Below are 16158 nucleotides of genomic sequence, written 5' to 3' on the forward strand. Positions count from 1 at the left end.
ATGCTGACTTTCTGGTGATTTGTTTTTTTTAATCACCGGTTTTTACGTTTTCTGAATCGTTTTATTAAAAGTTTTTGTGCAGGAAAAGGGAAACACAAACAGCTGAATGTTCAACAGTTACTAAAATATAACCTTATTAGTCTCTCAGCCCGTCTGCCGCTTTCTTATCTTCTAGCAGTTTTTAAGGTTGTCTTGAGCAATAGTTGTCCAGACTCTCTGAAGCTGTTTTTCTTTGGATTCCTTTTTCACTTACTTTCAGTCGGGTCCTTGAAGTCTTTGGACTGCTGGGTTCTGTCGGGGCTGGTTGGGTTTGCAGTTTCAGATTATCAATCAAAATGTAGCACTGGGTAAAGATAAAATCCAGTTTTTAACTGTGTGGACTAATAGCTGTTTGTGCCACCTTTGGCAGTAAGATGAGTCACAGTGAGTCTTTCATATCACTGTGGAGGATTTTGGCCCACTCGTCTTTCCAGAATTGTTTTAATTCAGCCACACTGGCGAGTTTTTAGAGCATGAACGGATCACGCCAAAGCATCTCAGTCTGATTAAAGTCCAGACTTTGACTACACCACATTAAAAATAATGTTGATGATCATTCAGAGGTGGACTTGCTGGCTTGTTTCGGATTATTGTCCTGCATAACCGAAGTGCCCTCGAGCTTCAGGCATGAACTGATGGGCGGACGTTATGCTTCAGGATATTCTGATACGGAGCAGAAGTCATGCTTCCATCAAGTCCAGTCGTTCAGGTGATAAAGCAGCAAAGCAGCCCAGGCCATCACACTGCCACCACCATGTCTGACGGTTGCCATGATGCTGTTTTTGTGAAACACTTTTAGTTTTACATCAAATGTAACAAAACTCAAACCTGCCAAAACATTCAGATTTTGTCCACAAAATATTTTCCCAAAAGTCTTGGAGATCATCAGGATTTCACCATCCATTCTCTTCTGCCTTTCCATGTCAGGGTCACCTCTCACCCTATAGAGCAGCGGTCTCCAACCTTTTTTGCGCCACGGACCGGTTTATGCCCGACAATATTTTCACGGACCGGCCTTTAAGGTGTCGCGGATAAATACAACAAAATAAAACTAGTACCGGTACCGAAAAAAAGAAGATAACACAGTGAAAAGACCCAGGAAAACCGAGTAAACGATAAAAACGATAACAAAATAACGCTGAAAACCGATAAAAACCCTGAAAACCATGCATTTCACACCTGAGCCTCAACTCTCGCGGCCCGGTACCAAACGAGTCACGGACCGGTACCGGTCCGAGGCCCGGGGGTTGGGGGCCGCTGCTATAGAACACAGGTGTCGAACTCCAGGCCTCGAGGGCCGCTGTCCTGTGGGTTTAAGATGTGTCCTTGATCCAACACAGCTGATTTAAATGTCTAAATGACCTCCTCAACATGTCTTGAAGCTCTCCAGAGGCTGGTAATGAACTAATCATTTGATTCAGGTGTTTTAACCCAGGGTGTCTAAAACTTGCAGGACACCGGCCCTCGAGGCCTGGAGTTCAACACCCCTGCTATAGAAGATGGATCTGATGCAGGCCTAACACAGAGAGACAGACAACCATTCACACCTATGAGCAATTTAGCATCACCAATTAACCTAACCTCACTAATTGCATGTCTTTGGACTGTATCCAGGGAGAGTCGCCTGGACATCGAGACGTTTTTGGAACATGTGAGACGGACTTTGGGTTCTTTTTGGTGCCATCATGTCATTTTTTCCCCGTCTCTGTCTTACTGTTGAATCATGAACTCTGACCTTAACTGAAGCAAGTCAGGCCTGCAGTTCTTTAGATGTTCTTCTGGATTCTTTTGTGTCTCCTCGATGAGTCGCCGATGCACCCTTTGGTAGGAAGGCTACAACTGGGAAGGTTCACAACTGTTCCAAGTTTCCTCCATGTGTGGAAAAGTGCCAAAGCTTTAGAAGTGACTCTGTAACCCTTTCCAGTCTGATAGATGGCAATGACTTTGTTTCTCAGCTGTTTCTGTGTTTCTTCAGTTTGTGACATTATGTGTTTTTTGAGTAGATAAGTGATTTCAGAATCAGCAGGTCTGGCTGGTCGGGTGTGGCTAGAGAAATGAAATTCAGCTTTCCACACGGGACCAAGTATAGGTTTGGATAACACTTTCCCATTACAAGAAATTATTTAAAAACTGCACTTTTAAACAAAGATAAACAGATTAAATAGAAGACAAAAATGTGTTTGATGATCTGAAACATCCGAGGGTGACAAATATGCATAAAAACTCTGAAATCAAGTCAGAATACTTTTTCACAGCAGTGTAATCATGATGAGAATAAATACACAGACTTTAACTTGGAATGATCACTGCGTTAGTGTCACAACAAACTGAAAGAGCAGATTTAATTTGCACTGAACGGGCGGCTTTAAAACAAGACAAATTGTCTGCTTTACTGCCTTCAACCTTTGTGTGTTTTGTCACATTTATTGGTGTCGCTTTGATTTTGCACATCGTCTCGGAAACAACGGAGCCGAATCCCGCAGCCCGTCACGGCGTCGCCGAGCCAAACTCCCACCTGCTCTCTCGCGCTGGTGAGTCACTCTTGATGAGTGCATTAGTGGGACGCATGCAAATGCAAACGGATGTGCTCTGTCACTAGTAAGGCTGCGCCTCGCTTCTTCGTCTGCTTGGCGTTTCCCTCTGATCGGCGGTGAGGGGAGTTCAGATTTGTAGTGGCGCAGTGTGCAGCTGAGTGCTATTTAATTACCTGCTTTTGGAAAACTGCTGGGAATGCAACTAATTTAGGTCTTGTTTGAAGATGTGCCAGAAGATGTCTCCCGTCACACTCCCAGCAGAGGAAGAGGAGGGAGGGTGGGGGAGGCAGGCGCTGCTTCCTATCACAAATATTATAATAGCTGTCTGAGAAGCTCTTGGACAGGATTGAAGGCGTGCAGTAATGGTGACACTGAATGTAATTTTTTTTTTACTCTGCATAATGCTGCAGTGAATTGATCGAGCTTTGGGCTGTGCTAATGGCTTTGTTCTCAAACACTTGAGGGTAAAGGCTGTGGAAACAAAAGCAGGAGAATAATGAGGGAAAGAGCTCTGCTTTGATATTTGAGCTCAGTGTTTCAAAGCTGCAGGTGTTGGAGCGAGCTGAAGTGCTGACTTTCATGCTGACAGATACTTTACGCCAAGACTTCAGGTGCTGGGTGACTAATGACGGAGCTCGAGGAAATCCTCATTTTCGAACGTGGAAATTTCATCCTCTCGGACTAAATTAGAAGGCAACAAAACTTCAGAGGAAGTCTTTGTCGCGGTCAAGTTCACGTCGAGTTCAGTGTTTCATAACTTTGGAAACTTGCAGACACAAACACGGCCCTTTGTTCCCCTCACAGCCACTGTAATTATGTAAATGCACAAAATAGACTTACAGACTTTTTTTAAAAAAGGCATCCGGCACAATAAAACACAAAGGATGCTCAGTGCCGGAGAATCTGCTGATCGTGGAAGAGGGTGATTTACATAAGGGGTGCATGACGAAGGAGTTCATGAAAGAATAATAAACCTAAGGAGAAATGCACAAAGTTAAGGCAACAAACACACACAACAACTGGGCAGTGGGTCACAGGAGAGCCAGATTAAAACACTTACAATGATAACAGGCACCACCAACACTACAGTTACTACAATCAAAGTTATGATTTGATTCCAGTGTTAAATCAATAAGCTGCGATTCTGAAAACAGGACCCGCTGCAGTGATGGAGATTCTGTATGATGAAGACAGAGCTGAGCATGAAAGTAAGCTGGCGATTTACCGACTGATCTATGCTCTTACCCTCGTCTATTGCCAGGAGGTCTGCAAAGTGACCAAAAGAAAGAGATGGCAGATACTTACAGTGGAAATGACCTTTCTCCGAAGGGTGGCTGCACTCTCCCTCAGAGCAAAGGTGAGGAGCTCAATCATTCGGAAGAGGCTCAGATTTGACCAGCTACTCACATTGAGAGGAGGCAGCTGAGGTGGTTAAGGGTTCTGATTAGGATGACTCTCAGAAGCTTCCTGGGTGAGATGTTTCTGAGGCCCGGCAGCAGACCCAAGTCACACTGGAAGGATTACATCTCTCAGCTGGCTTGGGAGCGACTTGGAGAGTGTCTGGATGAACTGGAGGAGGTAGCCAGGGGATGGCTGCTGACATTGCTGTGGATGGATCTGATATCACCCAGTTCTGAGGTTCTAATCTCAGAGTTTCGTGGAAACCTTCGTCTCCAGATGAGAAAAGATGTTATGTCCATGTAGCTGGGCTGCCTCTGTGTCCACTGTAGAGCCCGTACATCCAGGAGCGCCAAAGGCAAATGGAAAAAAAGCTCAGTTTATTCAGATGTGCCCAAATAGAGCAGCTAATAGCAAAAAAAGTCACCACAATAATGACTGGGGCAGCAGTCAATACTCATTTTTGTATATTTGAATCAACACAGCCGAGATATCAGTCAGAGCTGTTTCTTTCTGCTGAGCCGTGTGTTCTGAAAACTACTTCACTGTTTTATTAAATCCCTTCACAGACCACACATGAACATTCCCTTCTCTTCTCCTTTAGATTGGAGGCCAGTAATGTAAATTCCCATAATGATGGAGCCAGGAAGGAAAACAAAACTGGCCAAAATGAGCTTTCAGGTGACCAGAGGCAGAGCTGGATCAAAACTGCTCTGCTGTGGTATGAATGTGTCGATGAAAGCAGCTGATAACAGCTTCTCCACCATCATCAACCTGACATCTGAGTAAAGGAGCAAAGTTAAATGAGGTGGAGAAGCCAACGGGTGGTAGGAGGCGGTGGAGGGGGGGGCAATTAAATAAAATCGGCATCAAAGCAACAAATTGACAATTTACTGTCTGGTTTTACAAAAGCATCATAGTTACAATTTAAAATGTTAGCATGTGTTTCTAATCTGCAGCTATTTTAGTCTCTTACGCCACAATAAATAATAATTCTATTGCAAGAACAAAAAAGTGAGCAAATAAGTGAGCAACATGTTCACAGCCATCTGAAGCTGTTCACATCAGAGATTTGTGACCTGCTGTGCTGCCACAGTGCAGGGAGGCTGGAGGTGGTCGACATCCAAGGACAGGTTGTTCATCATGTGAACAAAATCCATCAGCTGGGGAAAACATCAAGCTTTACATCCTTGGATGGACAGGCTGAGGCTGTTTAGTGAACAGAGGTCCAGCTGTCCTTATGTAAGACATTGGAGCTCTACTTAAGAGCTACTTGAGGCTCTGCCTGTGAATTACCGTGTGTGCATTTGAGTGAATGACAAACACATTACAGAGCTCTCTGGTGACCCAGTACGGTTGCTGGTCCTATAAAAGTACATTCTAATGGGCATTATCACCTTTATCTCATCCATAGGTTTGCAGAAGCGACCATATGTGCAAAATGGCTTAATTAGGAATCTTCGTCTTTGAAGCTCTGCCTCGAGTTTCCACATTTCACAGGCATACTGACAAGAGAAGAGAGCACAGAGAGAAGTTTTTGTCTCTCCAGATGGTTTTAACCTTCGCTCTTACTCTTGTCTGTACTATCCATAAAATTCAGTCACTGTTATGAAGGGGGAAAAAGTGCCATATAACTGCAGTCTGTTTACCATTTAGCTAATTCCAGCCGTCTTTAAATAGCCAACTTGTGGCCTAAATCTAAGCACACTTGATCAAAGAGCACAAAAACCTGACCTGATAGTCAGATAGTGAGGAGCCATATAAGGCTTTTTTCATTCTCCAATTTAGCATTTCCCCAAGTTTTTATCTTCTCCTGCTCTGTTTATTTAACTTTCCCGAGAGAGGAAGTGTGTTTTTACCGCTGAAGATGACGAGAGTAATGATGATGAGGCATGTTTGTTGAAGGTTGGGTGGTTCTTCAAAACTGAGATTTTCTTCCTCAGCAAAACATTTTATTTGAGTCCTACTGAACTATAATTCACTCATCTCAGGACTTTATGAAAAACACAATATTTCACAACTCTAGTCTATATTTCACTGCTCCAGTGTTGGATTGTTAAGATAAGATAAGATAAGATAAGATAGAACTTTATTAATCCCTCGGGTGGGTTCCTCTGGGAAATTCGACTTCCAAAAAGCACAGCAACGACCGAAGTTACAGTTACAGAATTGTTATATATATATATATATATATATATATATATACACACACACACACACACACACACACACACACACACACACACACACACACATATATAAATACAGAGACAAATATAAATAAAATATACAAAGGGGATAAATAGAATAAATAGGAATAAAGAGTACTGTTTGAGACCAGTCTAGTCATTTGTGTTATGTTTTAAGTTATTTAACACTTATTCAAGCCAAGAGTGGCTTAACTCGCAAAGTCTAGACTAAATTCTTTCAGCACAAGTCCAAGTTTACTTTTAAGCTATTCAAGGATAGATGATGTCATGCATCTTATCTTCCTACTTCGAGTTTTTGCTGCATCCTTTTCTATTGTCTCTTGTATGTCCCCTCATTGGGTCTGTTTCTGTGATGTTATAGTCATGTCCTTACAGTATAATGTGGCTTAAGTTGACTACTGTGATTCATCACGTAGATGAAATTGAATTCTCTCTCAGGTTTGTTAGAGTCAAGTAGCAAGTCATGCAAAACAATTCAAACGTATAAGTCCAATTTCAATTTTCAGTCATTTATAACTCCTTAAAGAGTCATTTTCTCAAACTGTTGTTCAAATATCACAATGACACCAGAAATCCTTCATATGAAGCTGTTTCTCCACTTGCACTGCAACTTTGAACTCTTCTACGACTTTCCTGACGGAGGTGCATGTGAGAACTCACATGACCAACACAATCTGATCTGACATGGGGGCGATCGTGGCTCAAGAGTTGGGAGTTCGCCTTGTAATCGGAAGGTTGCCGGTTCGAGCCCCAGCTTGGACAGTCCCGGTCGTTGTGTCCTTGGGCAAGACACTTCACCCGTTGCCTACTGGTGGTGGTCAGAGGGCCCGGTGGCGCCAGTGTCCGGCAGCCTCGCCTCTGTCAGTGCGCCCCAGGGTGGCTGTGGCTACAATGTAGCTACCTTCACCAGTGTGTGGATGGGTGGATGACAGGTTGTGTAAAGCGCTTTGGGGTCCTTAGGGACTAGTAAAGCGCTATACAAATACAGGCCATTTACATGGAGTCTCCAGCACAGTCTCCAGACTTACACCGGCTCAAATTGTTATGTGAAAGCAAAGCAACCTACAAGTGCCACATTTATAGGAACTTCTGCAACAGATGTGTGAAGAACTTTCTGAACACTTGATTTCTATTGTATTTCTATTGGTCTATAAATTAATTCCATGATTTATTTTTTAACTAAAGTTTGCTTATTTGTACTATAGTTTCATTTCAGAGTGCAATGAGACATTAAACTGCACAACTTCCAATAAAAAATGGAAAAATTGGGGCTTTCTAAAACTTTAGACCGGTAGTGTCTAAATGAACTACTGAAAAAAAAAACCCAACCTGATTCTCTCAAAGTTGCTCAAAGCTCATGTGAGAAAAGTCTGACAAGTCGATCCTTACATCATTCCAAACAAGTCCAAGTCGGCCTCGTCTCTGAAAGCTGTTCCTTAAACAACAGCCTCCCTTCAAAGCTTTAAAGTTGCTTTTACACAACTGAGACCAAGCTGCCACCACGAAGAGGCCCGATAATGAAATATTCAGAGTGTGTGCGGCAGTGCAGTGTCTCGCAGTGTGCATGGAAGTGTTTGTGTTTATAATGCGAGTGTGTCTGCTTCCTTTTGCGTGCGTGTTTATACTGCTGATGCCTTTAACCCAGGTTAGATGTCATTTCCTCCCTTCAGGCCGGCCAAATCCTTTAATTTCTGACACAAGCACGCACACACAAAAGATAAATACTTCTCATTCTCGCTCTGCCTCGCACACACACGGACACTCTGTAATCATTCGCTTATCTTTCAGCTACACACACACACTCAAAATTGCACTGATATTTTTGTGAGGATCTTCGCTGACATATTACATCCCCTTGCCCCATAAACAAATTCTTAACTCTCAAAACACCCTTTGAAGGCTTGTCCCAAACTTTGAACCGTCCCAAACATCCTGACTTTATGAATTTGGCTCTCACAAAGATAGATGTACCCACACACTTAACTTTCTGAGTGTGGAGCTGTAGGGAGGGAAAGAGCTGTGCTGTTTCACAAATTGCATGCAGACTTTTTGCATCAAGTGTCAGCCCCCCCTGCCTCCTCTTCTACCTCCTCCTCCTTCCTTACTTTGCTGAACTCTTAAGTGAAACACACCCTCCGCATGAGCCGTGACAGAGTGAACGCTGCCCGCATGGATTAGAAACTGTCCAGAAACACAGGTTTCTCACTGGGAATATGTGACTGTCGAACGTGTGGAATATGGCTCAGCACACGACGGTAAAATCTCAGCTGCGGAGATCTTTCAGCGAGCATGTCAAAGACTCCACCAACAAGGCTTGGGATGTCTTCTGGAGGGGTGTGAGGGAGAGGCGGCTGTGGGGTGAGTTGGGATTCGATGTGGGTGAAGATTATTTAGCTGGAAAAAAGCAGTTTATGCAAGGTTGCAGAAGTGTTTTGGTGAAAGTGTTTTGTGCAACTCAGCATGGTGAAGGAAACTGATATTAGGGAAGGGAGGTATAGTTAAAATCATTCGTCTGTTTCCAGTTGAGATGCTGTGCAGAAGGTGAATTAAATCAAAATGCAGTGGTTTGCAAAACAACTGAACCCTAGAGTCCAGTCGCAAAGTTTTAAATTAGCAATGTCATTGTTTTTCTGCTCATCTTGAATTCAAAGCAAGGAATGCATTTCAAAAAAGTTGGATTAGGAGCAACAAAAGAGTGAAAATTTCATGCTTAAAAGCATAAAACACCTGGTGGAACATGCTGCTTTTCACTGAAGTTCACTGGCAACAAGTCAGGAGAATGAGTGGGTATAAAAGGAGCCTCCAGGAGGCGATGGCGATGGTTTCAGCTCTCTGTGGAAGAGTGTGTGGTGAAGAAGTTCAGTAAGTTAAGTTCCACTGATGCTAAATGAAGCATAACATCCAGGCTTTGTTTTATTTAGGCAAAGTTATGCTTAATTCAGCAACATCGTCATTAAACAGTCAGCAGCACTGGCTTTTATCAGTCCAGACCACGAATCACCATGTGACAACATTTGGATCATTATGTGACAAAAAAAACTACACAATCGTTGTTGGAACAAAATCAAAAGCTAAGACGTTTTTCAGAGTCATCTGCAGATGTTTCTGGAAATTCCAGTGCATCTCTGAAGCAGTTGTGATTCACACACTCTTCATTTACAGAGGCAGTGCTGAAGTGAGACAGAACCCAGTTTGATGGGAGATGTGATCAGAAAGCATTACCTGACTGGCATTTGGCCAATCCCACACTCAGTCACCTTCTCATACACCTGTCTGGACTAGTTGGTGTTTTTAGCTCAGTCTGTTCACTCTTTACCCAAAGAAAGCCTGCTAGGAGCAGTCTTTGAAGCTCTTTTGTGAGCTGAGTGGTTTCAGGCCTGCTGATAATAGAAAGTGACTGGATTTGCATCAGAAGTTGGGGAGGGTGGTCTCTGCTTGTGCAGCTGGAAAAACCCTGAAAAGTATTCTTGTGTTCATCAAACTCGTCTTTGGTGATATAAACTGAGGTGTCGAGACTCATCAAATGTTGTCTTTATGGGTGCAAAGTCCTGTTGGGTTCCTTTGCTCATGTGTTCCTGTGTCGTGGATTCTTTACCTTGTTTTTTATTTTGGAGGATGACGTTGCGGGGACACAAATCTGGTGAGTGGTCCAGACTGTGAGTGAAGACTGTCTGTGTAGGAAAAATAGAGTAAAACTCGGGATATCACATTGGAGGATGAATTCATGGTGCACAACGAACAACAAGAGACTGTTGAGCTGGTTCGTTATCTCACTCCTCACCTGATGCCCTGGCTTCAGGTTTGGATGCTGTGATCTCTACAACTGGAAACTACTAAGAACTCCTCGGTTGTAGCTGAACAGCTAATCTGTTATCGTAAGCCAGGAAAAATCTCTTTCTAGATGACAAAACAAGGTTCGTTAAAGAAAAGTTCAACTAAAATTGTGCACGAGTTTTGCAAATTGCAATAACAGATAATATGTACACTATAAATTTAATCAAGAGCTGCAAGAACGTATGATACAGAAGGCATTGTAAGTTAGTTTCTAAGGTGTTGCTCTGGCTTTTCCTCATCTTCGAGTAACTTTGCTGGTGTCTTCAATCGAGGTATTTCAATTATTTCTGTTTGGTTCATGCAGAGACACACTACGTGTTGTTCTGGGGCTCTGACTCCAGTGAATTTTGTGAATTTTGAGCAACTGACACTTTATTTCCAGCATGCTGGTGAATTTGAATCAGCATCAGATTATGGTAGAAGTGTATTTCTGGGACTAAAGAACGCCAAGATCTGAAGCATCGTTGTCCCGCTGGTTATCGTTTTCAAACGCATGTGTGCTAAATGAAATCTACACCTTTGCCTTTAAAAGCTATGAATAATAAAATCCATGGACCGTATCATAACATGGTGGTCAGCTGCTGCTTCCTGCTGCCCATCATAGACAGTCCCATGAAGCCACTAGCATGCGAGCTGCAGCTGTGACTGATTGTGGTTTCACGTCTCATTGAAGCTGAGTGTTTTCCCGCGCCTGTTTCGCACTGCGAGGCAAACTCGCCGGGTGATACTCGGGGTGCTAAACGGAGCTCTCGGTTTTCGAGGAATCCCAGCGTGGCGTCCGCAGTGAGAACTTGAAAGCTCTCTCTCCATCTGAGAGGTCAGGGGCAGCATTTCAGCGCTCTTAACACAAAGCAGGTTTTAATGGATCCGTGAGCCCGCGGAGAAAATATCACGCGGTCGAGCCAAAGCTGGGTTGGTCTCATTTTCCTGGAGGCCGTTTGTGTGTGGGCTTGTTAGGTGAGCCTGTGACTAAAAGGTTAATTCACTGAAGTAGCTGGGAAAATGTCAAGGTGACCCCCGAGCGTGACTCTTCGCCTCCACCTGCTGTGCCCTGTGTGCTCCACTCTCAGGTGTAAATGTGAATGTAAAGCAGGATGCTGTGAAATACCAGCGCTGGCAAAAAAAAAGAGAGCTTCAAAGGACTTTCAGTGCTAAAGTGAGAAGTTGAGAATGGAATAATATTTTCTGCTGTGTGCATATGGATGGATTATGAAACCGAGCTCCTCCGGTCAAGACCTCCACACTGCAGAAAAGACAAAGCAGCTCACGCAGTTGTGTCTTTTTGTCTCCAGCTCTGTGTCTTGCAGGTGTTTTGTGAGTCCTGCTGGTGATTTGACATCTGTTTGCAGTGTTTTCCGTAGACATTTTTATTCCATCCTTCAGTAATTTTCTGCCTTTTGTTGTTATTCGTCTTTGATGATAGTATATCATTTCATTTTTGGTCATTTCCTGTCCTATTTTGGTTATTTTTGCATTTCTTTCTGGGCTGTTGTGCAGTTATTTTCACATACTAATTAATTCCGACCTGTCGCGTATGCTTTATGTACTCGCAGCATTTAATTTAAGAAAGAGCCAAAAGACAGTTGTAAAACTCTTCTGAATCAAACATGTAGATCTGCGCTCTGTGAAGGAAGCAGGAAATGTAGCTTTTCATTATTTCTTAATGGTATTTTATAAACAATGGTAACCCAGGGATGTCTTTGTGAGAAGGAAACTCCACCAAAATAAAAGTACCAGCTGTTTCTTTCTAAGCTTTCACACCAGCACCAGGCTGACACTTTTCTATCAAAGCGAATGGTAGAAAAGTGAAACCGTGAAACAGTTTTCATATGTTGGTTTCACAGGATTATATTCATACTGGCTCAAAAAGATTTTTTTTCAATAGGAGCAAAAATGGAAATGCTTTTGAGGATCACAAATTCTTCAAACTGATCCATTGTTAGCGTTATTTAAATTTTGTCCGTAGCATTTGGAAAGAACACTTTCATGTGGGCGTGCTTTGGAGCCCTGATTGGATTTTTTTATACATGTCCTCATTGTGACTTTGTACAGAGCCCCGCAAGGGACATAGGAGAAAAAAAAATTAAGATGAACTTTTGCGCAAATGTTTTGGCCGCATCCTTCAGAGGGCGCCAGCTCGAAGCCGACCGGGAGGTCGAAGCACGATGTGCCGGGAGTGCGGCGTCCCCCCGGCTGTAGTGGGCCTCGACCTAAAGTTAGCTTCGAGATGGTGGGTAACAGACGTCTCCGAAAACATCGGAGCACTTTTACAAATATGTGATGTCTTGATAAACCGAGCAGATACTTGAAGTTTACACAGCTACATTCACGCCTGAAAATAGCTTCAACGTTTATTTTGTGACCCAGAAAACATAAGATTGAAACTAAGTATCTGCCGCCATTGTTAGAAATGACTTGGCTGGGCCGCGCTATGAATTCTGGGATAGGTTGGGTCACGAAGGCTTTCAAATGCGACCTGCGAAGGATGCAGTGTATTTTGCGAGATCATGCAAAAGTTCATCTTAATTTTTTTTTTCTCCCATGTCCCTGGCAGGGCTCCGTAACTGTGCAATTCTAACTTTTGTGCAAAATCAGAGACAATCAGAAACAATTAACATATAAAACACCAGCTTGCCTCTACTAAAACACATATTGTGTGAGTTTTCCTGAATCTGAACACCACATTAATGTGGCGCCACAGAACTGCCACATTAATCAGAAACACACAAGATAGAAATATACACACATTCCCACTGACCCCAGTCTCCTGTCATAACATGTAACTGTGGCCTCATTTTGGAAGAAGTGGAGAAATGAAACGGTGTGTGTTGATCCAAACAGCGGGGAGTTCGATATGTTATAGATCAGCAGGCTGCAGAGGACGAGGCCGGTCTCTGAGCTCAGAAGCTTTTAATGACAACGCTGCAAGAGCTACCTGCAGGTCTTCAAATAAACGTGAAAGTTGAGTAATCCTAGTGATGCATATTAACACCTGTGTGTGTGTGTGTGTGTGTGTGTGTGTGTGTGTGTGTGTGTGTGTGTGTGTGTGTGTGTGTGTGTGTGTGTGTGTGTGTGTGTTCTGACAGCTGGTTTGGGTTTTCTAGTGAGAACAGATACCTGGCTCCAGCTGTGTGTACACTTACATCAGTGTGTGTGTGTTTCTGGATCAGATCAACAAATGACGTTAGAAGGGTTGTGCTCACTGATTGGCTGAGAGAGAGATTATGTAATGCTGTGGTTCAGATCCCTGTAGCACACACATTCACACACAGCTGAGAGAAAAGCAGCTACAAAAAGTTTGGGTAATGGCTCAGTCACAGGGTATAGGAACATAAGACGGCAGCCTTCTGGTGATGAGAGAGAAAATCTGAGTTTGCCTGGTGACTGTATCGTTTTTTTGTTTTTTTTATGGTGGTTCAGAGGTTGAGTGTGCAACACCCTCAACCTGTTGGCAACCACTTTCAATCAAGAAGGAGAGGAAACTTTCAATTGCTCTATTAGGTCACCTAGTTCACAGCTGTCTCGACACAATAGTGACTGACTTCAGTCACTCTCAGACAGACTGTCAAACATTACAAATATCTACAGCCTGATTGCCAACACAGACCAATGACTCTGAGTCAGTGTGTGCTATGAGCACAGACTGCGATGTGTCTCTTTGCTATAGAGGACTTAACTCAACTGTTGCCAAATGTAAAAGTGCAAGGCTCCTTAGCACCAATGACATTGCACTGATAAATCATCATCCTTCAGCAACTGAAGCACAATTTCTGTTTCAAATCTGTAAGGGCTCCATCTGGACTCTAAAAGTAAAGAATGTATGTGAATTAGTGAGTCACAGTGTGAATGCAATTTCCAACATGTACCCATTTGATTTCAAACTGATTGTAGAGTAACCATATATTATTGTCATTTTGAGATACTTAGCAACTTACTGCCATCTTTAGTGATATTAAAGTCAGTGAAGATGGAATCTGACTGGTCCCTGTCTTTGAACCAACCCTTTGAAAGGCAGCAAGAATACATTTAGATTTTATTTTTGTTTGTTTGTTTTGGCTACGTTTTGTTTTGTTTGTTTTGTTTTTTGTTTTGTTTTTTATTTAAACTGTTGAGCAGCTGAGGATAGACATGAAACAATTAAATGTTGCTGCCAAAAAGGTGGTTTATTAAAATATTATTAGTCACAAAAAATACTTAAAAGTAATGTCATTTAATGTTACAAACAGCTAGCTAACTGACACTTCCACTCATCAATTCAATTCAATTCAATTCAATTCAATTCAATTTTATTTATATAGCACCAAATCACAACAAAAGTCGCCTCAAGGCGCTTCATAGATACAGAGAAAAACCCAACAATCATATGACCCCCTATGAGCAAGCACTTTGGCAACAGTGGGAAGGAAAAACTCCCTTTTCACAGGAAGAAACCTCCGGCAGAACCAGGCTCAGGAGGGGCGGGGCCATCTGCTGCGACCAGATGAGGTGATAGAAGGAAGATAGGATAAAGACATGCTGTGGAAGAGAGACAGAGGTTAATAACAGATATGATTCAATGCAGAGAGGTCTGTTAACACATAGTGAGTGAGAAAGGTGACTGGAAAGGAAAAACTCAATGCATCATGGGAATCCCCGGCAGCCTACGTCTATTGCAGCATAACTAAGGGAGGATTCAGGGTCACCTGGTCCAGCCCTAACTATATGCTTTAGCATAAAGGAAAGTTTGAAGCCTAATCTTAAAAGTAGAGATTGTGTCTGTCTCCCGAATCCAAACTGGAAGCTGGTTCCACAGAAGAGGGGTCTGAAAACTGAAGGCTCTGCCTCCCATTCTACTTTTAAATACTCTAGGAACAACAAGTAGGCCTGCAGAGCGAGAGCGAAGTGCTCTAATAGGGTGATATGGTACTACAAGGTCATTACGATAAGATGGGGCCTGATTATTTAAGACCTTGTATGTGAGGAGCAGGACTTTGAATTCAATTCTGGATTTAACAGGAAGCCAATGAAGGGAAGCCAAAACAGGAGAAATATGCTCATCACTTACTAGACAGCTGCCAATAATTTAGCCACACTATAGAGCAGACAAAAGTGTGTAACATTCATAAAATTATTTGAAAATTGCCAAAAAGCTTTTGAGATTGTCCAGCTTTTGAGCTAACTAGCTAAATGTTTGTATTAGCAGGTGTTCTAGTGTTAGCTAGCATAAGTCAGAAAGAAACATGGCTCAGGGTTAGACTTGATTTCGTAAAACAAACAAACCCCTTCATGAATTGATTGCCCCGCTGATGTCACTTATAGTAATCCTCCAATAGCTACATTTCCATTTGGTTTCACAGGCTCCAGATAGAACTGGCTAATGTTAGCTTATCTGCTAACGTGAATAAGCTGTTTGATACCCAGTGTAGCATATAGCTGCTAACCTCATTGTTTCTATCTAACAACACGTCAGTTTAGAGGTTTTGTTTGTTTGTCAGTATGTTTCGTTTGTGTTGGAGCGCTGTAAACTAGTCATTTAGTGATGTTAATGGTTAATGCAGGTGCCTGCAGATTCATGTCCATGGAGAATTTGAGTGCTTAAAAACCTCTTATAATCGTGTGGATTCAACTCATCTTCTGTATTTTATGCAAACATTATGATTAAAAGAACATGATGAGTAACTGTTGTATTTTAGGCAAAACCATTATATTTCGCTCAACCTAATCCAGTTGCTTTTACTACTTAAACTTAACCAGAGAACATATCTTGGATTAATAATATCTCCCACCTCCACCAACCTCTCCAACCTCTAAATTTCAACTTTTTCATCTTTTAAAATTGTAAATCACTAAATATAAAGAGTGAAAATTGTCATGATGGACACGGAAAAGGTGGCACAGCAACACAAATTAACGAATTTGAGGTTCTGACTACTGCCTATAGACTAGATCTGTCCACACACCAATCACTTTAATTCAATTCAATGTCAATTAAATTTAAGTTAGTCCGACTAATTTTCCTGCCAAGCAAAATTAGCAAGCTTCCTTTTTTCCATCTTACCTAAATTTTGCCAAAGCTGAAATATTTTCACTTGAACAAATGCTCATTTGCCATGTTCGCATCATTTGAGAAAACCTAATTACATACAGCACCACACAAAACGCTT

At 42.4% G+C, this 16158-nt stretch overlaps 1 protein-coding gene across 2 annotated transcripts in view; it reads left to right on the forward strand.

Moving 5' to 3' along the window:
* The first annotated feature begins 8337 nt into the window (after positions 1-8337).
* LOC146661242 (rho GTPase-activating protein 7) overlaps positions 8338-16158 on the forward strand; it is a 127192-nt gene continuing 119371 nt past the window's right edge. Inside the window, exon 1 of one of the 2 annotated variants that reach the window (XM_085421339.1) lies at positions 8338-8539. In XM_085421339.1, the coding sequence (XP_085277465.1) occupies positions 8419-8539 (121 nt within the window). In that variant the 5' untranslated portion in view covers positions 8338-8418. The remainder of the gene's footprint in view (positions 8540-16158) is intronic. The other variant, XM_085421338.1, reaches the window with a different exon arrangement.

The sequence above is a fragment of the Rhamphochromis longiceps genome, linkage group LG10 (assembly GCF_057381845.1).
Source record: "Rhamphochromis longiceps isolate RC_006_pf linkage group LG10, R_longiceps_female_GT1.1, whole genome shotgun sequence".
Classification (NCBI taxonomy): domain Eukaryota; kingdom Metazoa; phylum Chordata; class Actinopteri; order Cichliformes; family Cichlidae; genus Rhamphochromis; species Rhamphochromis longiceps.